The sequence below is a fragment of the Lepus europaeus genome, chromosome 8 (genome assembly GCF_033115175.1).
Source record: "Lepus europaeus isolate LE1 chromosome 8, mLepTim1.pri, whole genome shotgun sequence".
Lineage (NCBI taxonomy): Eukaryota > Metazoa > Chordata > Mammalia > Lagomorpha > Leporidae > Lepus > Lepus europaeus.
In genome coordinates, this window is record NC_084834.1 from 82,920,691 (window position 1) to 82,947,819 (window position 27,129).

At 40.3% G+C, this 27,129-nt stretch overlaps 1 protein-coding gene across 6 annotated transcripts in view; it reads right to left on the reverse strand.

The window, feature by feature from the left end:
• The window catches only part of PDLIM5 (PDZ and LIM domain 5), a 224,118-nt gene that overhangs the window by 6,272 nt on the left and 190,717 nt on the right, over positions 1-27,129 (reverse strand). For all 6 annotated transcript variants that reach the window (XM_062199850.1, XM_062199852.1, XM_062199853.1 and 3 more), the window contains 2 exons: positions 17,030-17,204; positions 1,670-1,850 (listed from right to left, as the gene is read on the reverse strand). In XM_062199850.1, coding sequence (XP_062055834.1) covers positions 1,670-1,850; positions 17,030-17,204 — 356 coding nt within the window. The remainder of the gene's footprint in view (positions 1-1,669; positions 1,851-17,029; positions 17,205-27,129) is intronic.

Genomic DNA, 27,129 nt, shown 5'->3' on the forward strand with positions numbered 1-27,129 from the left:
TTTATAACAAACATACACTGAACCAAATTATTTCTCAAGGCCTCTGGCACAAACTTCCCTTCCTATCCTTGAGACAGAGTACTATTCCTTCTTTAACAGGTAATCAAACAATGAAAACATACTCCAGAGGCTCCATCCTGTTACTGGGTCCTGGCTCATCTCTGAACCTGGATGACTTCCATTTTCCAGAACCTTACTAAGACTCCTACTTGGCTTTGTTTTATTAGTTATTCTAGAATCCATGGAACACAGTTATACACTAAAACAGTATTAATGTACTTCCTACTAATAAAGTATTTGTCATCATTTGGGAGGGTACAGGCTGAACTATTCTACTCCTTTGTTCATAACATACTATACAAATTAACAAGAGAAATACTTCAGATGATATATTTTAGGTGTCTTTAAAGTTTTAGACCCATTTAAAGATGTACCCTAAAATTACGACTACTCAATAATTTATACTAACTCTCCTCACAATTAATACAAATTAGATGGATTATTTGTACCCATATTCTCATATTGAGAGTATCAATTAGAATTCAGCAAGCTTTTCCAACTTTTGTGTGAGGCCAGACATCTTGGCTGCTCTTAAAATCAAATTATAGGCCGGCGCCACGGGTCACTTGGCTAATCCTCCACTTGCGGCGCCGGCACCCCCGGTTCTAGTCCCCGTTGGGGCGCCGGATTCTGTCCCGGTTGCTCCTTTTCCAGTCCAGCTCTCTGCTGTGGCCCAGGAAGGCAGTGGAGGATGGCCCAAGTGCTTGGGGACCTGCATGGGGACCAGGAGAAGCACCTGGCTCCGGGCTTCAGATCGGTGCAGTGCGCCAGCCGTAGCAGCCATTTGTGGGGTGCACCAACATAAAAGGAAGACCTTTCTGTCTCTCTCTCTCTCTCTCACTGTCTAACTCTGCCTGTAAAAAAAAAAAAAAAAAAAAAGGCAAAAAACAAAACACCAAATTATAGCTCCTGGTCACCTATATGAGATGCCCAATGCTCATTATATAATTGCAAACTAGGTATTCCAGAACATGAAAGTAATTTATTCATCATTATTTATTGTGTAAATGAGTCCTAAATTACTCCCTTTCTGCAAAACAAAAAAAAAGTGTGGTTTGAAATTATTTTTCTATCACATGTGTACTCATAAAACTGTGGTTATATTTTTAAACATTATATGCATTCAAGAAAAATATGTCATTTATAAGGCTCACATTTTATATATTTCATGAGATCAGTGTCCTGTGCTTGAACCCTGACAAGTGGGGAAATGCTGCTCTCATAAAAACTATGGAATTTAATTTAAAACAGTGAAAGTGTCAGCTCTGAGAGGTCTGATGTGTGTGGTCCTAGGCGACCTCTTCAGTCCTGAGCAAACAGGGTCCTGGTGGGTAGCACACCCACAGTAAATTATTTTTTCCCCACAGTGGCTAGACTTTTCACCAGACAAGCCAACATTCAGTAAGACAAAACCAAAGACAACCTAACCCCATGAGTCTGATATCCTTCCACACAGGTCTGTTTAGTTTTGCTTTATAATAATAAATAGGGATGAAAGCAGAGACGCTAGTAAAGCTAAAAGAAAATAAAAAAAGTAAACATGATGGAAGAATCAAAATACTATTTTGCTTTAAAACTCACTAAGGATAAAAGTGTTTCCAATACTTACTCCAAGGATCTTCCTTTGGCATCGAACGCACTCAGGAGCAAAGAATTTCTCATAGCACAGCTCACAGTACAGGGCCCCCTTCTCTTCTACAAATCCAATGTAGGCCATTGTATTTTTGCAGTGAGCGCAGTTAAATTCTTCTGGATGCCAAGATTTCCCCAGTGCCACCAGGAATGGGCCCCTGCCAGAAGAAAAGAGATCAACTTAGCTCAAGAATGAAAGTTTCTAAAGTTGTCCTAGATAGGACCTCTTTTATGCAATGTCCAATGAAAGAAATATTTATTTAATTTTTCTTCTGAAGAACTGAACACAGGCATGCTGTTAAGTTTATACAGCAAGGGGCCAGCACTGTGGCACAGTGGGTTATGCTGCCACTTGTGAGGCCTACATCGCATACTGAGCACCAGTTAGGATCCTGGTTGCTTTGCTTCTAATCCAGCTCCCTGCTAATATGCCTAGGAAACCAGTGGATGATGGCCCAAGTGTCTTGGCCCCTACCACCCACGTGGGAGACGCAGAATGGAGTTCCTGGCTCCTAGCTTTGGCCTGGCTCAGCTATGTCTTTTGTGGCCATTTGGGCAGAGTGACCTAGTGCATGCAGATCTCCCTCTCTGTCTGTAATACTGTCCTTCCAAATAACAAATAAATAAGTAAATCTGTATGTCTTAAAAATGGACACAATGATTCAAACAAAGTAGTGTATGAGTACTTATGGGATTTCCTCATGAAGGACCACCCTTCCTCAACACTCTTTTCCTGGCTTGAGGGTGTTCCAGTGGTACGTTTTACTGAGCTACACTGAGCCAGTCTGTCCAGGTCATGATTAGGAAAATGGGGATGTTAACTGTGACAGAAAATAAAGTATCCAGAAAAAGAAATCCAGTTTAAGCCGAGTTGACAGTTTGATGTTCTATAAAATAAGCAAAAAAAGAAATCTGTTTGGTAATGTCAGTCTTAAAAATGCTAATTATCATCTGAGAAAATAGTCAATTTCTCTTCTACATTTTCATATCATATTCTTATTTCTCAGCTTTACAAAACACATCAAATTCTCACTCTCCAAACTGACTACATGGACTCCAAACTGAGTATTATGGATGGTTTGAGGCCAGCTGGAAAGGTTTTATTTAACTTAAACATGACTGATTTTTTTAAAGTATCTATTGTACTAAGAACACTTAACATAAGATCTACTCTCTTAAGGGATTTTTAAGTATACAATTCAGTACTGTTTACTACAGGGACAATGTTGCACCATACAGCTCTGAAACTTATTCACCTGACATAATCAAAATTTTAATACCCTTGTTTAGCAACTTTCCCCTTCTCCTTCCCTTAAACATGACTGCTTTTTAATGCACACGGGTATCATGGTAACAAATGTTTGTAAAGAGATATTTTTTCATTAAATACTATGCAGTCACGAACTGATAAGATGGGCTGGGTTTGCTTGACAGGAATCCATTATGAAGGCTTATCTTGTCATGGAGCCTACAGAGACAACCATTCGAGCCTCTGCAATATACTTTTCAGTAGCTAGCCCACACTAATTTTTATTCATAGAGTGGCTTTCCCTCCAGGGCACTTTTACACTTATCTAATTTGTCCATGCAACATTCCTGTGAGATAGACCAGGGCTGTTATTAAGAGAGTTTGGTTTAACAGATGGAGGAGCTGAGATACAGAATTTCAAAAGATACCACAGATAGAAACTCAGTGCTTGAGCCAAGGCCAGAAGCTGCATGTGGCCTGATTTCCAGTGTACTGCTCTGGTCAGCTGTGTTCTACCTTTGATCTCAGTACCATCAGTTATCATCACTGAGTGCCACAAGGTGAACTGCTAGTAAGCATCTGAAACTGGAGTTCCAGGCAGATTATTAACAGGACAAGTCATAGAATTTCTAAGTCTCTGATGATAATATCACCTATGCTTGGTAACTACCTCCTATTGGGAAAATCTTTGCAAAGATACTGATATTTTTGCAGAACCAGCATCTAATTTTACAAGACTCAGGAAAAAGAAAAGCTCTTAAATGACTAAAATTGTCTTTTGGGGAATAAGAAGATATTTTCTAGCCTCTTGGTTTCTTCTTAATAACCCATGCTGCCTCATGCAGCACTCTTAAATTTGAGATAAGTAGTTTATTAGTTTAAAACTTTAGGACACTACACTTTGTTATGACTAACAAGGAATGCATTTGTTAACCAATTCCTGCCAGAAAAGAAAGGGCGATAGGTCAGTATTCTGAAATCAAATACAAGACTTTGGATAGCCTGGCCTTTCATTTTAAACTGGAATATAAATAGCTATCCTGCTAAACAAGTTTCTGCACTTAATTTTCTCAGTGTGTATCTGGCAAGTAGATTATCTTTGAAGATAACTGAGAAGTCACACAGCTCAAGGTCAGACACGCTTTTCCGAGTGCCCTGAGCTTCTCCTTCAGGTAGGTATCTAGTTATACATATATATGAAGAATCTTCCAGGCTACATTTACTGTGACCATAGCATGGGTATGGGGTTTTATACTGCAACTGATATGGCCTTAAAGCAGGTTCAGCACAATCTACCAAAAAAGGTAACGTTTTTATTAAGGCCCTTTTCAGCTCATCCCTAAGGCTGAATGGCCCCCAAAGCCAATAACCTTATTTGGCTCCTGAGTATTCAAAAGAAGCCAATCCAACCACAAACCCCTCATTCTGTTAAAGTGTTAGTGCTAATATGCACTCACAATAAAGTTCACCCAGGAAGAACAATGCCTTTTAAGGGTAACTGACTAAGGAACACACAGCCTCTTGTTAGATTTTCTAAAATATGTGTTGCGATCAAGTCAGACTGGCAGAGAACTGGATTCTAAAAATCAGAGCACTTGGGCCTGACCCCTGCCCACCCCCCACAGCCGTTACAGGGCCAGCTCATCAAATGCTCCCTCGCTCTCCTTGCAGGTTGCTGCCCACACGAGTTAGCACAGGAGTTAGACCACAGGAGTTAGCTCACATGAACTCCTTGGAAAAATTCTGATCAGATTATTGTAACAAGAACACTTCTGCTTCCCTTGAGCAACAGTTTTATTGTGCAGTAAGCTGCAAAACTTGCTTTATTTGTACACCATGAGAAGGTTAAAAGACAAGTGGCAAGCCTAACCACTGGCAAGTGTGTGTGCCATTATGGGCAGTGTTGCCCAGTCTCAGCGCTAGCGACATTTCTAACCGACTCAGCCATGATTGTCATCCATCTCTCCCACACACCTTTTGCAGCTTAGATTATATTTCATTTATTCTTAAAAATGTTTTTTAAAAACTTTCTGGCATAAGGTTCACTATTAATAAACAAATTAAAAGGACAGTCCATTAAAAGACTAAACTATTTCATTAACTTCTTTCAAATGTGAACAGTGAAAGGAATTTTAGTTAGTAAAGAAATTCTCTTTGTTGAAAAATGACCCTTGCGCCTTCCTTAAATGAGCAGCTGAGCGCAAATACTGGCCCAACCTGATCCCCCTCACTGCACTGAAGAGCATCTTTCTCATCTGTACCCTGCAGTTATGCATAGATTACGCACTGATGTCTCTTACATATAACACAGTACTCTCTTCTCTGTGTCAGCACAGACTAATTTAACAAACTCATTAACACAGGATTAACACAGAAGAATTTCTTGTTCCAGCAGGGATTGGATTTCCATTTGTAAACTGGAAGGACAGGCTTGGGTAACTGAGAAGTGGAATTAAGCATCTAAGCATCAGCTACCTCTACAGTCCTCCACGCCCTAGGAGCCCTGGCTAAATACATGCTGACTGACAAATGAAAGGAGGGGGGAAGTTAGAGCATGCGATTGGCTGAGAGAAGCACTATGGCATGTAAGTTTTTACCCTGTTTATCTTCTGTGAGACTTATGCCAAAAAGGAAAAAAACAGAAAGGAAGGGAAGGTAGGGAAGAATGCCAAGGAAAACTTCAGACGAAAAGAAAAGTCTCAAATAGAAACATGAAAGGAATTGTGAATTCTTTTTTTTTTTTAAACTTTTTTTTTTTTTTTGACAGGCAGAGTGGACAGTGAGAGAGAGACAGAGAGAAAGGTCTTCCTTTTGCCGTTGGTTCACCCTCCAATGGCCGCCGCGGTAGGCGCACTGCGGCCGGCGCACCGCGCTGATCCGATGGCAGGAGCCAGGTGCTTCTCCTGGTCTCCCATGGGGTGCAGGGCCCAAGCACTTGGGCCATCCTCCACTGCACTCCCTGGCCACAGCAGAGAGCTGGCCTGGAAGAGGGGCAACCGGGACAGGATTGGTGTGCCGGCGCCACAAGGCGGAGGATTAGCCTAGTGAGCTGCGGCGCCGGCCAGGAATTGTGAATTCTAAAGGCACAGACTAACAGAGATTTAGCTTCAAAATAAAATCTTACTTCTTGCTCCCCTCTGGTATTTAGCTCTTACAATAATTTCAGTGATAGGAATTCACTACCACACAGATGACAAAAAACATCAGAGAAGCTAGGCACTTTTCCTAAGATCACGTGAGAGCTGAACTGTGAAGCTAGAATCTCCTCAGGCCCAGTCACTAGAGAGAAAAAATTCATTCGATTCAAAGTTACTATAGCAACAGAAGGTAAAGATGAAAGTATGCAAAAACCATGTATAACACAACTCGTGAGGACCAGCATTGTGGCGGAGTGGGTAAAGCTGCTGTCTGTGGCACTGGCATCTCACATGGGTGTCGATTCCAGTCCCTCGTGCTCCACTTTGAGTCCAGCTCTCTGCTAACCTGCCTGGGAAAGCAGCAGAGGATGACCCAAGTACTAGGGCCTCTCTACCCATGGTGGGAGACCTGGAAGAAGCTCCTGGCTCCTGGCTTTAGCCTGGCCCAGCCCCAGCTGTTGCAGTCATTGGGAGTGAACCAGTGGATGAAAGATTCTCTCTCTCTCTGTCTCTCTCTTTCTCTATCTCTCTTTGTCTTTCCCTCTCTTTTTATGTAACTGTGCCTTTCAAATGAATAAAATAAATCTTAAAAACAAAAACAACTCATGTGCTTGTAAATAAAAATGGAATCTGATACCCCTTATTTAGATAAGTTAAAGAATACCAATGTATAAAGCAGTTTTATACTGACCAACTTTTGGGAAAGGATGGAAATAAGCAGAGTCACATAACCAGAGAAGTAGAGTCAAACAGAAAGATAACTGGGAAAACTTACACATACACACATTCACAAATACTCACAAAGACACTTGCAGGAAGAAAGTCAAGGTGATACCCTTTCAAGTCTGATCATGCTTGAGATTAGAAATATTAAGAAGCCTTCCTCAAATTTGGAAACATTCATATGTGTCACTCTTAATTCTTCTTTAATCAATAATGCCTATATATATATATATATATATGCATATCTTTACATACCATGGAGCCTATTTTTCTATGGGTATTTGTTGCACAAAAATACTGATTTGATAAGCAGAATACAGAACTTCCTATAAAGGAACCTGATTTGTTGAAGCTAGGTAATTCTTACTTCTTCTTTTCAATAATACAGTCCTGGATGTAACTCTATTATATCACTACAGTTTGCCTGTTTGAACTTTTCACTAGAAATAGAACTCTGTTTGTTTGCTAGAGCTCCCTGAACAAAATACCACAGACTGGGTAGCTTCAACAATAGGAATCTATTTTTTCACAGTTACAGTGGCTAGAAGTCCAAGATTAAGAGGTCAGCAGGGGTCCAGTGCTGTGGCCTAGCGGGTAGAGCTGCCGTCTGCAGTACTGGCATCCCATGTGGGCAATGGTTTGAAACCTTGCTGCTCCACTTCTGATCCAGCTCTCTGCTATGGCCTTGGAAGGCAGTAAAAGATGGCACAAGTCCTGGGACCCCTGAACCCACATGAGAGACCCAGAAGAAACTCCTGGCTCCTGACTTCAGATTGGCACAGCTCTGGCCATTGCAGACATCTGGGGAGTGAACCAGTGGGTGGAAGACCTCTCTCTCTCTCTCTCTCTTCCTGCCTCTGCCTCTATATAACTCTGCCTTTCAATCTTAAAAGAGAGAGAGAGAGAGAGAGAGAGACGTCAGCAGGGCTGGTTCCTTCTAAGGCCTCTCTCCTTGAGTATAGCTGGCCTACTTTCCCACATGTGTACACATGATTTTTCCTCTATATGCGTGTCTTAACCTCTTAGAATGACATCAGTTATTATCAGGATAAGCCCCCCTCCCAAAGACTTGATTTTTTTTTTTTTTTTGGACAGGCAGAGTGGATAGTGAGAGAGAGATCAGAGAGAAAGGTCTTCCTTTGCCGTTGGTTCACCCTCCAATGGCTGCCGTGGCCGGCGCGCTGCGGCCGGCGCACCGCGCTGATCCGATGGCAGGAGCTAGGTGCTTCTCCTGGTCTCCCATGGGGTGCAGGGCCCAAGGACTTGGGCCATCCTCCACTGCACTCCCGGGCCACAGCAGAGAGCTGGCCTGGAAGAGGGGCAACCAGGACAGAATCCGGAGCCCTGACCAGGACTAGAACCCGGTGTGCCGGCACCGCTAGGCGGAGGATTAGCCTGTTGAGCCATGGCGCCGGCCCCAAAGACTTGATTTTTATCTCTTTAACAACTAAATACCTGCTCCAAATCTAATCACATTCTGAGGTACTAGGATTAAGGATTCATGACTTTGATGGAGACATGATTCAGTTCACTACCTTGAGAGAAGTATGTCTGATTTCTGTATCAGTGGTACCTAGGAGGGGTGGTACACAAAACACCAATGAGTGTTGCTTCTACAATGAGTCTTCAAAAAATTCTTGGAAAAACTGTACAAGGATTTCAAAATTTTCATGTACCAAGAAATATGTTTTAATTCTACTTTCCACAAACATTTTGAAGAATCTTGTATTTGTCTGCATTAAATGAGAAATTGTAAAAAAGGTCACCGATATGAGTTTAAAAATGCATATACGTGATACATGTCATTTTGGAGGGGAAGTAACAGTGTTTAACTATTTGGCCTATTGAATACCTATTCCCCTCTTTCTTATTTATACATTCAAACATTCTGATAAAAGTACATTAGGACAGTCTTAAGTTTGTGGAAGGTTTGTTTTTTTTCCCTGACTTAATATAGTAGAGATAATTGTATGTGTATATACTCATAATACATCTGTTTAATAACATAGAAAGTTCAGATTAACATACTGAAGAAAATAAACATCACATCAAATCCTACTATCCAAGCACTCTAACTATTAATTTTGGATATAGATCCTTTTGGTCAACTTTCTAAAGCAGAGTATGTGGATGTGTTTACTATTATATTCCCAGTGGATTAAACACTGCTTGGTACTTACTAGGACCTTCTATAAACATTTTATAAATTAATTAGTGTATTCCAGGATCAAACAGACCTGAGTTTAGTTCTACCAGTTAACTAGCTTTGTGACTTTGGGCAAATACAAGGGTACTTCAACAAGTTCATGAAAATGGAATTAAAGAATTCTGAAATTCATGCAAACAAAGAGTATAAGTTCATGAAAAATGAACATTTATGAAAAATCTATGTATAAATGTCAAAATGTTTTTGCATCCAAATAATCTTTTCATTCCATTTTTTCCACAATTTTTTGAAGTCCCATCATAATTTAAGTCTAATATTCCCATCTGTAAAATAGGTGTAAGTATAGAGTCACATGTAGCTTAACCTCATGTATCATGAACCTATTCATCACTGTGTGGACATCATAAACAGTGCTAACAGAAACCTGGATGGCAAAGCCTACTACACATCTAGGCTGTAAGGATTAGCCTATTACTCCTTGACCACAAACTCACATAGAATATTACTATACTTAATACTGCAGACAAATGTAGCACAACAGCAAATATCTGTATATCTGAACATAGAAAAGGTACAGTAAAACTACTAAGTGATAAGAATTTTTCAGCTCATTATAATCTTATGGAACCACCATCATATATGTAGTCTGTCACTATCAGACTGATATCATTATATAGCATATGATTGTAATATAAACTTTATGGAGTAATTTTGGGGATGCAGTAGAATAATTAAAAAATTCTTGGCATGGTACCAACTATTTTCAACAAATAGTATCTGTCTTTATTATCATGCTTAAATATGTATCCTGGTATATATTTTCTTCACATAAAATTGGAATCATAATTTAGAGTTCTATATTTCTTTTTACTTTCTTAAAATTATAAGCATTTTCCTGTGTAGTGGTAGTTAAAAGCATGGATAAAAATTAGAGTGAGACAGATCTGGGCTCAAATTCAGGTTCTGCCATTTACTCTCTATGTAACTCTTCAGGCAAATAAGTATTTCTCAGTACCTTGATTTTCTTATTGTGAAATAGAATAGAAATAGTGACTTTCTTACAGGGTTGTTATGAAAACTCAGGTGAAATTCTTAGTGCAACATTTAGAATGTGCTAATAACCCATTAGACATTATTATTGAAAATAGGATCCTAATGGCACATAATATCACATTATATACACACTGAATATTTATGTTCTCTTTGATTTTCCCCTACAGTAAATAGTGAAATCTTGGTCTTTGTTTCCTTAATTCAAGGGATAACACATTTAGCCAGAAAACTTTGTGTTTAAGTAAAATCTTAACGAGAAGGGATAATAAATAGGAACTATAAATAAAGGAGTAAACAAGGGGCTGGCGCCGTGGCTCAACAGGCTAATCCTCCGCCTAGCGGCGCCGGCACACCGGGTTCTAGTCCCGGTCGGAGCGCCGGACTCTATCCCGGTTGCCCCTCTTCCAGGCCAGCTCTCTGCTATGGCCCGGGAGTGCAGTGGAGGATGGCCCAAGTCCTTGGGCCCTGCACCCGCATGGGAGACCAGGAGAAGCACCTGGCTCCTGGCTTCGGATCAGCGTGATGCGCCGGCCACAGCGGCCATTGGAGGGTGAATCAACGGCAAAAAGGAAGACCTTTCTGTCTCTCTCTCTCTCTCTCTGACTATCCACTCTGCCTGTCAAAAAAAATTTAATTAAAAAAAAAAAAAAGGAGTAAACGGGAATTGAAATGGATGGCAAATTCTGCTAGTCTCTCTTGGGATAAACCTAAATGGCTCTCCTTAGGAGAAAAGTCTAAAAATTGCTAGAAAACAAGAACAAAAAAACCAATAATATTAAAATTCTTTCTCTCACTAGAATGAACAATGGATTGCCTGAATGTGGTTGTTCTGGTATATAGGACAGGCAAAGACAGAACAATAATATTATGGGCACGTTTTAATATATTTCTTATCTAAAAGGAATTCAAACACCATAAACACCTTACTTCTTTTATAAAAATGAGAAGAAGCTAAATACAAGATGATTCTGTTAACTGGATACGATACAAATGGCCAACAGATTTTAATGCTACTAGCTGTTACAATCAAGAAATAAGATGGAATGTTCATAAGCCATTTGGCCAGGGTTTTGGCTACATTAGCCTAATCTATGCATTTCTAATTTTTAAAAGTTTAATTTATATAATTTTTATTTATTTGAAAGGCAGAGCAACAGAGAGTGGTCAGGGGCAGGGAGGGAGACCCTCCATTCCCTGGTTCACTCCCTAAATTCCTGCAATAGCTGGGGTGGGGCCAAATCAAATCCAGGAGCCTGAAATTCATTCTAGGTCTCCCATATGGGTGGCAGGGACCCAAGTACTTGTACATCACCAAGGTAGCAAATTGGTAGGAAGCCGGATCAAAAGTGGAGTGAAGAGTTGAACTAAAACACTCCAATATGAGATGCAGGCATCTAAACCACTGGGCCAAATGTCCGTCCCTCTACGATTCCCTCTTATGTCATCACTCCAAAATCTATCTATTCACGAGTTTAATAGTCAAGATTCCTAACACAACTGGACTGGAAATGTTCCACAGCAAACATTCCAAGCCTCAGTAGAAGTGAAGTAGGCAGGCATACAGGTTGGAGTTGATCGGATTTGTGAACTGGAAGACCACGCCCCTGTGTGACCTCATGCTCCTACCTGCCATGCCCTTGTGTGGCCTCATTCCCCTACCTGGACGTACTGGGGTGCCCACCAGCCAATCAGGTTAATTGACCACTCCCCTTTGGAGTGGGTTAAAAGCCTGGGGCACAGTGTGCCCAGCCTGCTCTTTTTCCCTGGCTTCTTGCTAGGAAGCGGCTTGCTGTAGCCCCACACCTCCAGGGCACATGGCCTTCGGGCCATGTGCTCTAGGCTTCCTGGCCTAGATGCTCATCCACGTGGCTGGTTCCTGGTGCTCGGTATGAACCCCTAATTACCCCTCTCTCTCTTAAATAAAGCTCTCACTCTCCCATGCATCTTTCTTACTAAATAAAAGCTTAAAACGTACCATGCTGCCTCGTTTATCTGTGCCGGTATTTAGAATTCTTCTCTAAATATTAGGCAAGAACTCTCTTGGGCTTACTAATATTGGGGATTTAGTAAAAGCCCGTGGTGAAATCGTAAGGCACCCCAAATTCTGGTAGTACATGTGGTACCCTGGTTAGCATTTCTATGGAACTTTAAGGGGCCACATTTTAGTGTGAATTTTAGGGGGTCTTGTCTGATATAAGAAGTTCCTAACATATGACTCTTTGTCCGTTTGTAACTAATGAAAATAATACATCCATATTGCAATTTACGCAAATTTTATCCATAAATTTTTCAAAGACTCAAAGAAGCCAAAATTTTTTAAACATCAGATACAGATAAAATTATGTATGTGGGAGCTGGCACTGTGACGTAGTGGGTAAAGCCTCCACCTGCAGTCCCATATGGGCGCTGGTTTGAGTTCTCGCTGCTCCACTTCCCATCCAGCTCTCTGCTATGGCCTGGGAAAGCAGTAGAAGATGGCCCAGGTGTTTGGGCCCCTGCACCCTCGTGGGAGACCCAGAAGAAGCTCCTGGCTCCTGGCTTAGAATGGACGCAGCACTGGCCGTTGCGGCCAATTGGGGAGTGAACCATTGGATGGAAAACTTCTCTCTCTCTCTGCCTCTCTCTTTCTCTGCAAATCTGACTTTCAAATAAAATAAATAAATCTTTTAAAAAATTATGTATGTGGTTTTAAATTGAGTATATTTTATCAGGAGATAACCAGATCAGTTATTAACATTCAAGTTTTTTAGGTTTTCCAAAAGTAATCAACTCTGTTTAAAAAAAAAAAAAAAAAAGGTGAGGTTGGGGGGACAATAAACCACAAAATTTGGCTTAGTGTTCCTTTACATTAAAAATGTTTATGAAGATGCAAAATACTGAACAAGTAAATATAAGACAAAACTATGAATTATAAGCAGTATACGTTGTATGACAGAAAACTAACTTTACACGATCAAATAAGCCTTAAACTTCTCAGCTTGCCAAAGTTGAATATTTTGTTCTGAAAGTATCACGCCAGTAATGGCAGCTTGTTTAAAAACAGGTGGCCCAGAGAATGTCACTTGATCTAATGCCTCCTTGCTTTGGTAAGTAATACTGCACTGAGGCCAGGAACTGGAATTATGCTTTGAGTAGGGCTCTGAAATGACCACAATCTATTCAAGCTGCTTTAGCATTTGAGCACCAGGCAAATGTGCTACGTTAATTACTGTTATATGATCTTGACATGAACTAATCCCCATTCCTATTAACTTCCTTACTAAATGAAGCTTTAATGCTTAAATGATAAAAAGTGCTGGATAATCCAGAGCAATATAAAACTTAACAGATGAAGGAGCAATAAGTGAGAGTGGTCTGCCTTATTAGCATACTAGATATCATTCGGCAGGACAACAGTGCATTAAAGCTGCATTCTGATGCACCAATGCCAGCACACTTGGTAAAGTGATAAGTATAAGTACACAACCGATCAAAAAGATAGGGTAAGTGTCGAAGAGATTTTACAAACAAGACCAGTGTAAGCAAATAATGAAGGATAGAATTAAAAGGGAGAGAATGATCCTGCCAGGGAAGCAGGACACACAGCAGACTCATAGAATGGCAAATGCCCAAAACAGCACTCCGACCTCAGAATCAACCCTTGGGGCATTCGGATCTGGCTAAAAGGCCCATGAGAGTCTCACAGGCATGGAAAGCCACGACACGGTGGCAAAAACAATCTAAATGAAAGATCGGGGTAAACAAGACCCCAGTAGAAGGAACAGGCCATCAAGGGGGAAGGCGCCTTTCTCCGAAGGGAGGAAGGAACCTCCACTGTGATACGGCCTTGACTAAACAAGTTCAGAGTTGGTGAACTCAAGGGGCTTCCATAGCCTAGACTGCTCATGGCAAGAGCCTCGGGTGATTGCTGACGCCAAAAATAAGAGTGCCAATTGTTAAATCAACAACGGGAGTCACTGGGTACAGGCTCCCCATGTAGGGTCTCTGTCCTTAATGTGTTTTACTATGAAACTTAAAAACAACACTACTAGTTGAACAATACCCTATACCTTGTGCAGTTGTGTGAGGACAGCCTGTTGAAATCCTTGCTTAGTATATACTAAGTTGATCTTCTGTATATGAAGGTAATTGAAAATGAAACTCGATGAAGGGCGGGATGGGAGAGGGAGTAGGAGAGGGGAGGGCCATGGGAGGGAGGGAGGTTGGGGGTGAGCCACAACAATACAAAAGTTGCACTTTGTAAATTCACATTTATTAAGTAATAATAATAATAATAAAAAAAAAAAACAAAAAAACTGCATTCTGGCCTAGCATTAAGTTTGAAGCCCACAGAAGGTAGGGGTAGTGACTGTAACTTCCACTCTGATCCTCATACTTTCTCCATACTAAGAAAGCTTTTCAGAGTGGCTAGTGGTGGCAATGATAACAGTCACAGTTTCATAATCAGATGATGTGAATTAACAACAAAAGTGTGGCGGGCGCCGTGGCTCAATAGGCTAATCCTCCGCCTGCGGCAATGGCACACCGGTTTCTAGTCCCGGTCGCTTCTCTTCTAGGCCAGCTCTCTGCTGTGGCCTGGGAGTGCAGTGGAGGATGGCCCAAGTGCTTGGGCCCTGCACCCCATGGGAGACCAGGAGAAGCACCTGGCTCCTGGCTTCGGATCAGCGCGGTGCGCCGTCCACAGCGGCCATTGGAGGGTGAACCAACAGAAAAGGAAGACCTTTCTCTGTCTCTCTCTCTCTCACTGTCCACTCTGCCTGTCAAAAAATAAAAACCAAAAATAAACAAATAAAAACAAATGTGGTTTCTCACTTTGTTAACTCACCCACTAATTATCTGCTTACAGTAGCACACAAATAACAGCCATAATTATTTTTATAAATGGTGGGTTTTGATCCAGCATATTGGATCTCTAAACACTAATCTAGGTAAGCAATGTATTAAAACGTAAAGAAACATGCCACAAATCAGAGTTTTTCTATCATTAACATTAAACCTAAAATATAACAAGTGTAGATAGTAAGAAATGACAATGTTCTATGTACTGGGATAGAATAGCACCAGACAAGATTTTAGATTGGTTTATATATTCCTGAGAGACAGTAACCCAGTAGAAGAACTTTCAGGAAAATCACTCTAATCTAATTGACATGATGGCTTTAATGATAAATGGGTCAGAAATGCACATGGTCTATTCAGTTAAATATGACTATATTGTTTCTGGGTGTCAGACACTGTACTAGACTTTACAGCTCTCTACTGATTTTCCCCTTCTACTCACAACAACCACTATATATAAATATATATATATATAAAGAGTTATTATATATATGTATATATATATACATATATAAGAAGTTATTTATTTATTTGAAAGGCAGAGTTACAGAGAGGTAGAGGCAGAGAGAAAGAAGTCCTCCATCTACTGGTTCACTCCCCAAAAGGCTGCAATGGCCGGAGCTGGGCAGATCCAAAGTCAGGAGCCAGAAGCTTCCTCCGGGTCTCCCACACGGGTGCAGGGGCCCAAGCACTTGGGCCATCTTCCCTTGCTTTCCCAGGCCTGAAAGGAGAGTTGGATTGGAAGTGGAGCAGCCAGGACTTGAACTGGTGCCCAAATGGGATACCAGTATATACCAAAGCGCCAGCCTCTCATAAACATTATTAACACAATCTCTGTTACTGGATAATTCTCATTAAGCACATAGTCACTCTGAGAAATATGATGTAAATGAGAAATTACAGCTTAGAAAACACCATATTATGATTCCATTTCTGAAAAACAGTATCTGTCATTACATCTTATATCCTTTTATGTTTTATAAATCTAAAGTAAGATGCTGATAGTCGTTATCTACTGGGAGTATGCATGTACTTTACCTAGCAAAATTATGCTAAGCAATAAATACATGTGGAGGAAGAGGAAGTGTGATTTAAGTCTTGATACTCAACTTTATGGGAGTCAGTTTCAACTATTTAAAAATGTGAAAAATGAAAAGAGGAGAGCTTGGATAATCATTTGAAATGATTTTTTGTTACTACCAATAAGGTGCTTTTGGCAGGTTATCTGCCATCAGTATTCACACCTCAATCTCCTAATATTTTTAAGGCCATTTATTAGAAATGCTTAGTGATTTAGTAAACTCCAGAATATTACACTCACTTATGATCTCTGGGCCTTTTTCCTTCTTGGAGTTTAAAAGACAGTCAGATTTGAATAAAAAGTGTTTTCAAGAAGCAGGTTAGAACCTAAATTAACATTCTGAAACACTTTAAAATAGATCTGCAGTAGTTATATCTTCCAGGGTTTAGATATTTAAAAATCCAGTCTTCTTCTCTCCAGGACTCCAGTTCTTTATTTTGTTATTATCTGTTTTCATCTAAATGAAAGGATTCACTTTTATAATCTGTAAATTAACCAAGTTGGAATAAATAATCTTCAGGGTTCCTTCAAGTCTAACTGATACAAGTGTTTTTAGTTTTCACAGAGCCCAGAATTGCTGTTCATTAAAACAGATTCTAATTATATATTCATATTTATCTATTTCAACAATATTACATCTGGAATCAGGCAAGAATAGCTTTACTAATAAAATGTTAAATATTTCAGCATTTTAAACAAATCAACATTGGTATTAAGACGACAAATAGGCTGGCGCCGCAGCTCACTAGGCTAATCCTTGGCCTGCGTTGCCAGCACCCCGGGTTCTAGTCCCGGTCGGGGCGCCAGATTCTGTCCCAGTTGCCCCTCTTCCAGGCTCTCTGCTGTGGCCCGGGAGTGCAGTGGAGGATGGCCCAAGTGCTTGGGCCCTGCACCCGCATGGGAGACCAGGAGAAGAACCTGGCTCCTGGCTTCAGATCAGTGCAGTGTGCCAGCTGCAGTGCGCCGGCTGCAGTAGCCATTGGGGGATGAACCAATGGAAAAAAGGAAGACCTTTCTCTCTGTCTCTCTCTCACTGTCTACTCTGCCTGTCAAAAAAAAAAAAAAAAAAAAGACAATAAATAACCCACCTGATGACCTGGTTACAGTGGGCACACATTGGGGTCCGCTTCCCTGCGGGGATGTGCTCAGCTCTCTGCACTAAAGTATCCTGGTCTCCTGGCTGGGGCTGCCCCACAGCTGAGCTGGCCGGTGACACTGCTGCTGACGAAGCTGCACTGTTTGAGATTCTTCCAGTGGAAGGTGCTAGGAGTGAAAACATGGCAGAGTCAGAATTATGATAAGGCAAATGTAAACTTTTCCAGCAATCAAATAACAATTTGTAAAATATCATTCATTGATTCACTCACTCGCATTTATGGTAAAGTTATGACACAGATACTAAGCGACCATTATACAGATGCATAGAAAAGCAAGGATTACAACACAGTCAGTAAGAGAGTTATGACAGAGAATACAGAGGTTGCTGTAAGAACAGCAGAGATAGTTCTATTTCTAAGAGATATGTATATGGTTAGGTGACTGTTAAGAGCGAGACATTTCTAGTTATCTAGACATCTCGGCTAACCATTTAATTAGATTCAATTCCAAATATATGATAGGCACATTAAAAATCTCAACGTGCTGAAGAGAAGACACAAACTCATTACATGTTCTCTCCTCCAATTATACTCTCTAAGTAGATTATGCACACAGTCACTGAGGCATGTGAGGCAGCTACCTAAAAATCATCCTTGTCCATCCTTTCCCTCAGCTTTGCTAATAACAAGGCCTGGTTTTACATCAGAAAAAATTCTTGATTTTGCCCCCTCTTTTCCATTTCTACAATTCTGACCTGGTTTAGGTCCTCAACCTCTCACCTAATATAGCTGTCAAAATGTAGCACCTCCCTTAAATTTATCCTCCTGATTGCCAACTAAGAATTAAATCTCAACCAATCACAACTCTGTATAAATGATTCCCCTGTTCTTTGACAACTCAATATACTCCATGCTTCTAGATATTGCATTTAAGTCCCCACAGTGGTCTCTTTCTGCCCCACAACCTGATCTTTTACCCTGTTGCCTTTCACTAAGGCTATGGCAACACCAAACTGCTTTCCTTTGTCTTGTGGATGGATCGATCTGTGGCCAGTAATGTCTTCCCCCCAGTAATGTTATTTTCTACCCTTCTTTCTGCTTACCTGGTAACTATGACTTCCTGTTTGAAGTTCAGCCCAAAACTATTCCCAAAACTTCACCTTGAATCATTTCTCCCCAAAACCCCTTCCACAGATCAAATGATTCTAAGTTCCCAGCAAATGATTCTAAGATTTTCTGTAAATATCACTGCTTCTATTGCATATTCCTGTTCCTTTCTTCCCCAACTAGATAGGTCCCTGAGGGAAGGAACTACACTTTATTTATCACCTAAGGAACTAATATAATATCTGGAATGAATGAATGACCTACAATCAACACATAAGTGAATGCATGTAAAACCTAGGAGGGACTAGGGTCTTACCAATGTAAGACCTGCTCCTTATCCACAGGCAATTAAAATCTAAGATGGTTGAGGCACCCCCTCCCCCAATATTGACAACTCCACTTCCAATCCAACTCTCTGCTAATGTGCCTGGGAAGACAGTACTTAGGCCTCTGCACCCATCTGGGAGACCTGGATGAAACTCCTGGCTCCTGGTTTTGGCCAGGCCCGGCCCATGCCATTGCAGCTATTTGGCGAGGGAGCCAGAGGATGGAAGACCTCTCTTTCTCTGTAACTCTGCCTTTCAAATAACTAAATCAATCTTTAAAAAATATATAATGGAAGAGAAAAGGCACATATTACAATGGCTTAAAAGGAACAATTTTGGGGCCAGTGTTGTGGCATAGCAGGTTAAGCCTCGGCCTACTGGCATCCCATTTGATTCCCGTCCTGGTTCCTGTCCTGGTTGCTCTACTTCCAATCCAGATCCCTGCTGGTGTGCCTGGGAAAGCAGCAGAGGATGGCTCAAATCCTTGATCCCCTGCATCCATGTGGGAACCCTAGAGGAAGCTCCAGGCTCCCAGCTTTGGTCTGGCCCAGTCCTGGCAGTTGTGGCCATTTGGGGAGTGAACCAGTGGATGGAAGATCTCTCTCTCTCTCTCTCTCTCTCTCTCTCTTTCTCTCTTTCTCTTCCTCCCTCCCTCCTCCTCTCTCTGCCTTTCAAATAAATTAAAAATAAATTTTAAAAAAGTAACAATTTTTATGAAAAGCATATAAGTAACAAAGTAATAGTGTATGTGTAGAGATATGTACATTGACAACATCTACATTAAAGGTGTTATAATTCAGTAAGAGTAATTAAGGCAACTGAAATGATAATTCTGCTCATTAGAACAGGGCCTGTTTGCCATGATGTGCAACTATGGATCCAGAAACCCAGTGTTTTCAGACACTCAGCACATCCCTACAGAGTTCTACCCAGTGCTTCATCTGGAAGATGGCAGTTCTACAGGCCAGTGAGCTCCGCTGCTGACCGTGTTTCTAGGGAGTCAAGCAGACAAGGAACGTGTTTCCACGCCAGTGTCTATATCCAGCCTTAGTATCTCTTGGAGCAGCAGATATGCATTCTCAATGACAAACCCAGTTAGTGTTGTGAAATTCAAGATCTGTAAAATGGATTTCCTCTTCTTGTACACACTACACTAGCTTTTCCTAAGGACTCCTGTATGAATTCTCCCACTCATGCAGGCAAGGCATTCTGCCCTGTCCTGTCCCAGGAGCTTCACCCCAGGCACTAGTGACTGCTTCACAGCAAGTGTTCATCAGGTTTATCCCTCTTTTCTAATCTAAAACCATTCTCTATCAATTGAGTTCTGGTCTTGAGTCCCTCAAGTCTGGATTATTATAAGTCTCTTATCTGCTTTTTTTTTTGCTACCAGCCTCTTCTTTAACCTACTCTACTGGGTTATTTTTTTTGAACAACACTACTCCTGTCATATGTTCCTGCTTATGAAACTTCGGTTACTCATCATGCAAATTATATGCAGTACTAACAGTTGACTCCCTCAATGGATCTCACTCCTATGTTTACAACCTTGTTTTTTAAGCTTTCTTGTATCACTGCCATCACCACCATGCTAAATTATAATTATTTAATATCCAACACATGAAATCACATTTTGAAGGCACCATTCTCAAGCCCTTACTATGGTCCTATGATGTGGTTAGTAACACTTTTTCTTCCTGAGGAATGTGAGGTGAAGAGGTTAAGAAGCCTGCCCATTGTTCTTATATAGGAAGCAGAGAGTAGCCCTGAACCTGAGCAGACTGGCTATGGTCTGTGCCCTTAAACACTTTGCTGTAATTACTCACTGTCCCTTTAAATTTCCATTCCAGACTCTGCCTCTACGACCCCTCAGCCAATGAATGTCCCTTTCTCATTGCTACTCGGTTCTCCCATTCTTCAGGCATTTGGAAGTTTCATTAGCTTCTCCAAAGTCTTTTCTGAACATTGCAAATAGATGTGTTTACTAGATACTTCTACCATCCATAGGACCCATCCCTCAATAATTTGGTATTCATCAATATCCTATTACTATCTTTTCCTTCCTGTGTTAATTTACTGACTTAAAAATGGGTACAGACTGCATACTTCTTTCTCTCCATTACTAGAACAGTGTTCTATAGAACAGTAGTGTTCTATTTACAAATAGAAGGCAAAAAAAAAAAAAAATCCTATTTCATCAATTAAAAATGTTCCAAACTGCCTTAAAATTATTTTTTACCTTTCAAAAGATGACTATAGAGACTGATATTTTAAAAATGTGGATTAGGTTCAGGATTTCAAACAATGGGAAAAGCTGCCAATTGGAAAATCTGAAAGACCTCAAAGAGAAGCAGATCTTTTCATCTGCCATATGTCTTTATTTTATCACATTATCTATGCATAAGCCTCAAAGTACTAAGTCAATGCAACATTTTTAGCAATAAAAGAGTGCAGTAATTCTCTGTCAGTCAGTGTAAAACAGGACATAATCCATCTGGCCCATGTCTCAAGGAGAAGCTATGTAGGGAACTAACTGATCTAACATGAGAAGCCAGTCTTCAGCATGAAACATATAACTATCTTAAACACATATGAAAGGGCTCCATGCTGTACTGCCCCTCCTTTCTTGGGAAGCAAAGCCTTGCTTTCTGTTATTGCTCCATTTTAAACACTTTGGATATGACAGAAATTCTCACACCTCCATCTGTTGCAGTGTTGCTAGCACACTGGCCTGCACACAAAGCTACACAAGCCTTGTTAATCACTAAGTACTCAACATTTCCAAGGCACAGTTATTTCCCATATGAATATAAAGTGATGTTTCATTTTTTCAGACTGATCTTGTCACTACTCTAGCACAGGAATGGGCTACGTGTGAACAGTCAAGTGCCAACCTCCTGGCTAATGCTTACTGAGGAAGAGAAAGGTGTAAGAAGGTAATGTCTTAGAAGATAGGAAGCACCAGAAAATAACCCTGATTCCACAACAGCATTGAAGAGAACTGCATAACCAAGAGAGGAAAGCCAGTCTGCCATGGGTCACACAGTGACCAAATTCTTCAAATATATTGAATCCATGGTAAAAATCAGCTATTTTCATATAGGAAAAAAAGATAATTCATCTCTTTAGAGGTGGCTTAAAGATGATAATCTATTTCTTTTTTTTTTTTCTTTTTTTTTTTGCCAGGCAGAGTTAGACAGTGAGAGAGACAGAGAGAAAGTTATAGACAGTGAGAGAGAGACTGAGAGAAAGGTCTTCCTTTCGTTGGTTCACTCCCCTAATGGCAGCTACGGCTGGCGTGCTGTGCCAATCTGAAGCCAGGAGCCAGGTTCTTCCTCCCAGTCTCCCATGCGGGTGCAGAGACCCAAGCACTTGTGCCATCCTCCACTGCCCTCCCGGGCCACAGCAGAGAGTTGGACTAGAAGAGGAGCAACCGGGACTGGAACCCAGGATGCCGGCACTGCAGGCAGAGGATTAGCCAAGTAAGCCACGGCGCTGGCCAACAATCTATTTTTTAGTAGTAAAACTTTTTTTTTTTTTAATATTTTAAATTCTAGCATGACCATTAAACAGGAGCACTGAATTATCCTCATTTCAAGTCTAGGACTCTAAATCACAAAAAGCATAAGTGACTTATTCTAACTGAATAATGAATGAGTCAATGTTACAATGAGAACATTAGGAGGAAATCTGTTCTTGACTCTGTAGATTTCCTTTTCAACTTTAATCTTGTGTTTCATTAAATTTGACTTCTTTTGTGAGTAATCTCTATCCCACTGGGGTCTTGTTTAAAACTTCTTTTCTTTCGTCACAAATGTACTTCAGCACCATAAAATTCATCGATAAACTCTAAGACTCCAAACCATCAATGTTAGTGAGAATCTCTCTCTTTCAATAACTTTAGAATTGTTATTTATGAGTTTTCTAAAGGTTTAGAATAATATACATCCACACTTCAATTTCCTTTTATTTTTCAACACTATGATAGTGAAACCAAAGATTACAAAGAGTATAGTTAAGTAAACAAAATGAGAAACCCCAGAAATGCACTAAACAATTCCTCACTATATAATACATACATCTGTCAAGTTAGTCAAGTAAAATATACTGGACATACAATATATTGAGATGCCAGTTTTTTAAATATTGATCATAGTGATACATCTGAGAATCCAAGGAGGCAATATAAATCCGTGGTTCACTACAGAAGTTTAATTTACTACAAAGAAATTGCAAAATATATTTTAGATAGAAGTCTAATAGCTGGAGATAAAGAATTTTTAAAAATTGAACTATATAATAGTCACTAATTTGGTAGAATGCCTACCTCCTGTTATTGGGGAAATTTTTACAGTATATCATATGGAAAGATAAAGTAAAAGTTCTTTCATTATAAATATCATAACTGAATTTATTCCAAAGAAGATGATTCAGTGTTGCATTAGCAAGCATAACTAATACAAACTTTAAGTGATCTTATCCCAATGCTTAATTTTCATTTCTGATAACTACAAGTTCCTGATCAGGTAATTATCAAATTTATTCAAATAACTTCTGCACTATAAGCCACATACGTACAGTAGTTAGGAGTATGTACAGTATTATGTTTAATATTATGCATGTAATAATAATATATAAGGAATTAAAAATTATTTAATTGCTATATTCTTCAAAAATAGCTAAGCACCCTGAAAGGTACTAGTTTATAAACACAATAATTTTCATTGAGAGTTACACAGAAGATCAAAATAGTTCGCTGGCGCCGTGGCTCAAAAGGCTAATCCTCCACCTGTGGTGCCGGCACACCGGGTGCTAGTCCTGGTAGGAGCGGGGGATTCTGTCCCGGTTGCCCCTCTTCCAGGCCGGCTCTCTGCTATGGCCCGGGAGTGCAGTGGAGGATGGCCCAAGTGCTTGGGCCCTGCACCCCATGGGAGACCAGGAGAAGCACCTGGCTCCTGGCTTCGGATCAGCGCGGTGCGCCGGCCGCAGCGCGCCGGTCGCGGCAGCCATTGGAAGGTGAACCAATGGCAAAGGAAGACCTTTCTCTCTGTTTCTCTCTCACTGTCCACTCTGCCTGTCCAAAAAATAAAATAAAATAAAATAAAATAAAATAAAATAAAAATAGTTCCCTGGTAGCACAATGTATAAATTTTTTTGAAAACAGACATTTTTGAACCATATTAAGAATAAGGTGGGCTCTTTGATGTTTTTGTTCTTTTTTCCTATTCACAAATAGCTTTTAATTATAAACAAATGACCTTTTCAAATAATTGTGAAGGTTATAATGCACACATTAAGACTGTACTTGAAAAGGTATGAAATTAATCAGTTGATTCTTTTGTTCAAATAATATTAGGTGAAACAGTACTACATTATGTCAAATTTTACTTGGAAATGTAAGTCAATTGAAATTGGAGGATGATATACCAAGGAACAAACAAGTAACAACTGTGGCTAGTGTCTTCTAAAACAACTTCTCTCATTAGATACTGTGGTGCTTTTCTACTGCTGCACAAGTCCTTCAGCAGGAGAGCAAGTTTGGTGTTGGAAGACAAACTGTTCATGGACAAAATACACATAACCTGATGATGTCTTTCCACCTCCACAGCACATCTTAGTCTAAGCCACCATGATTCCTTGCTCGGGTTATTGCACTGACTACATAGAGATCTCCTGGCTTCTATCTTGCCACCAATACAGAAGCCGGTAAAAATGAATCCAGACCATGCTATTCTGTTCAAAACCCTCCAATAGTTCCCATCTGACTCAGCACTAAAACCAATGGCCCTACAGAATCTGATCTCTGTTCTCTCTCAAACCTGATCACCTGCTGATTTTTTTAAAAAGATTTTATTTATTTATTTGAGAGGTAGAGTTACAGACAGTGAGAGGGAGAGACAAAGAGAAGGTCTTCCTTCCGTTGGTTCACTCCCCAATGGCTGCAACGGCTGGAGCTGCGCCCATCTGAAGCCAGGAGCCAGGTGTTTCTTCCTGGTCTCCCATGTGGGTCCAGGGGCCCAAGGACTTGGGCCATCTTCTACTGCTATCCCAGGCCATAGCAGAGAGCTGGAATGGAAGAGGAGCAGCCAGGACTAGAATCAGCTCCCATACAGGATGCAGGCGCCACAGGTAGAGGATTAACCTACTGTGCCACGGCACCGGCCCCCACCTGCCATTCTACCTCTTGTCAACCATATACAGGACACACTGACCTCCTTACTATTCCTCTAAAAGGACCTAATTCTCTCTGCCTGCAAGTTTTTTCTCCAGCTGTTAACATGGCTTGCTCCCTCACCTCCTCCAGATCTCTGCCCAAAGGCCATATATTATCAAGTGCTTTCCCTTATCGTCCTGTATAAAATAGCATCCTCTTCCGCACAAAGCAGCAGCTCCCTATATCCCTTAACTAGTTTATCTTCCTCCATTGCCCTCATCCCTATCTAACACATTTTACATTCTTTTGTTTTGTTATTTGAGAGGTACACGCACACACCCCCACACACACATGTGCGTGTGCATGGATTAAGGGAGGGAGGAAAAAGAGCGAGAGAGAGAGAGAGAGAGAGAGAGAGACAAAACACACCTTCATCTGCTGGTTCACTACAAAGATGCAGTCAATGGCTCGGGTTGAAGCCAGGAGGCAAGAACTGGGAGTCCAAGTCCAGAACGAAATCTTGGTCTCCCATTTAGGTGGCAGAAACTCAACTGCTTCAGCCATGATGGCTGCCTACCAGGGTCTGCATTAGCAGGCAGCTGGGAACTGATCCTGCACTTGAACCCAGGCTCTCCAATTTGGGATGCAGGAATAGCAATCCAGCATCTTAAGTGCTAGACCAAACGCCCACCCCTTAAATTCTTTGTATATTATCTGTCTCATTGTAACTGGAGGAGAGGGACATTGTTCTGTTCATTGTTATATCCCTAACACCTAGAACAGTGCCTGGCATATTGCTCAGTAAATCTTTGTTTAGGGAAATAATTGTTCCAGTGCCAAAATGACTATTTTTCTACTGAAAGCAATCAGACTCTTTAGAAAAAGTAGTGGTTTTAGGATTGGGGTAAAAACAAGAAGGATAGTATATAATATCTTCTCAAATTAGGAAACAAGTAACTTTGATCAAAGATTATCAGAGTTGTATCAAATGGACTTAAAGAAGCAGATGAGTCTTTGATTAATACAAGAGTATTAATAAGAATAATAACTACAATGGACTATCAAATGAAAGTATTTATAACTACAGTGGACTATCAAGTGCAAGTATTTATAACTCATTCTAATATATAATGTTATATGTAAGTAGAATGATTCATGTTTAAATCCAGGAGTTCACAATGATTCCAGAACTACAAAAACCCCAAACTGATCATCTTTAGAGAATGCTAAGGAATCAATTCACTATTTTAAATTCTGTACAATTTAACAACAGGAAACAATCAGCCTTTGACAATTATCACTTCATAAATGAGAATGCGTTATCTTTCTCCTAGCTATTTACCTGTCACCTCTGAACTATTTTGAAAAAAATTCAAGATATATAATTTCAGTATGATCTCAAAAGAGTGCTCTTTTTAAAAGCACGACCATAAGACCATGATCACATTTAAAATAAAAGAAAAAAAATTTCCCTAATGTCATCAAATAACTAGTCAATCTTCAATGTTTTCATTATCTCCGTACCAGCTTTCTATTGGTACCGTAACAAGTATTAAAAAACAGTACTGGCTTTAAAACAACCCATATGTGTTGTTTAGCAGCTCTTCTCCAGATATTACTGGGTCAAAATCAATTGGCAGGAAGGAATTTCTTGTTGAAGGCTCTGGAGAAATCCATTTTCTACTTTCTAGAGGCCACTCAGCTTCAATGGTTCATGGCCCCTTCTGCCATTTTCAAAGCCAGCAATCACAGGTCAAGTCTTTTTCACATAGCCTTATCCCGGTCCTCTCTTCTGACTCTCCCCTCTTACACTTCCAAAAACCTCTGTGATTTGTGTCGGGTCCTGCCAGAATAATCTCTCTACCCTAAATTCAACTGATAAGCAATCTTAATTCCATTTGCATCCTTAATTCTCCTTTCCCACATAACATAACATATACATGGGGGGTGCAAGCCCATGGTCTTTCTGTGCAGAGTGGGGGAGGGAGACATAAATCTGCCTATCACACACCTCCTAATTCAATATTAATCAGGATTCAAAAAAGGTCCATTACACACTTTCAATTATAACTGCCTCCATCTTACCACTGCTTGCAATATCCATGCAGAATAAATCAAGTCTCAAAGTTATCGATTTATAGTTATCTATCTACATAAACTCTTTTTCTGTAGCAAAAAGTTAAGAATGAATAACTAAATACTCCCATCTTTCTAACATTAATAAGTGATATTGTTACCATTTAACATATCAGGAATATAAAGCTCCAAGAGGATCGGTGACATGCCCAATTACTTACAGGACAATGAAACGAAGCAGATGGTTTTTGAACAACTACTGTATAGCAAACAATGTGCTGGACTTTACCACTATCAACAAAGAGAGGCACAATTTCTCTTCCTTGTGAAATTTAAAACAGATTGCAGACCAGTAAACAATTAACTGGGATAAGTGCTAGAAAGATGGAACATACCATATTTAGTTACACCAGTATTATTCATTCACCAAC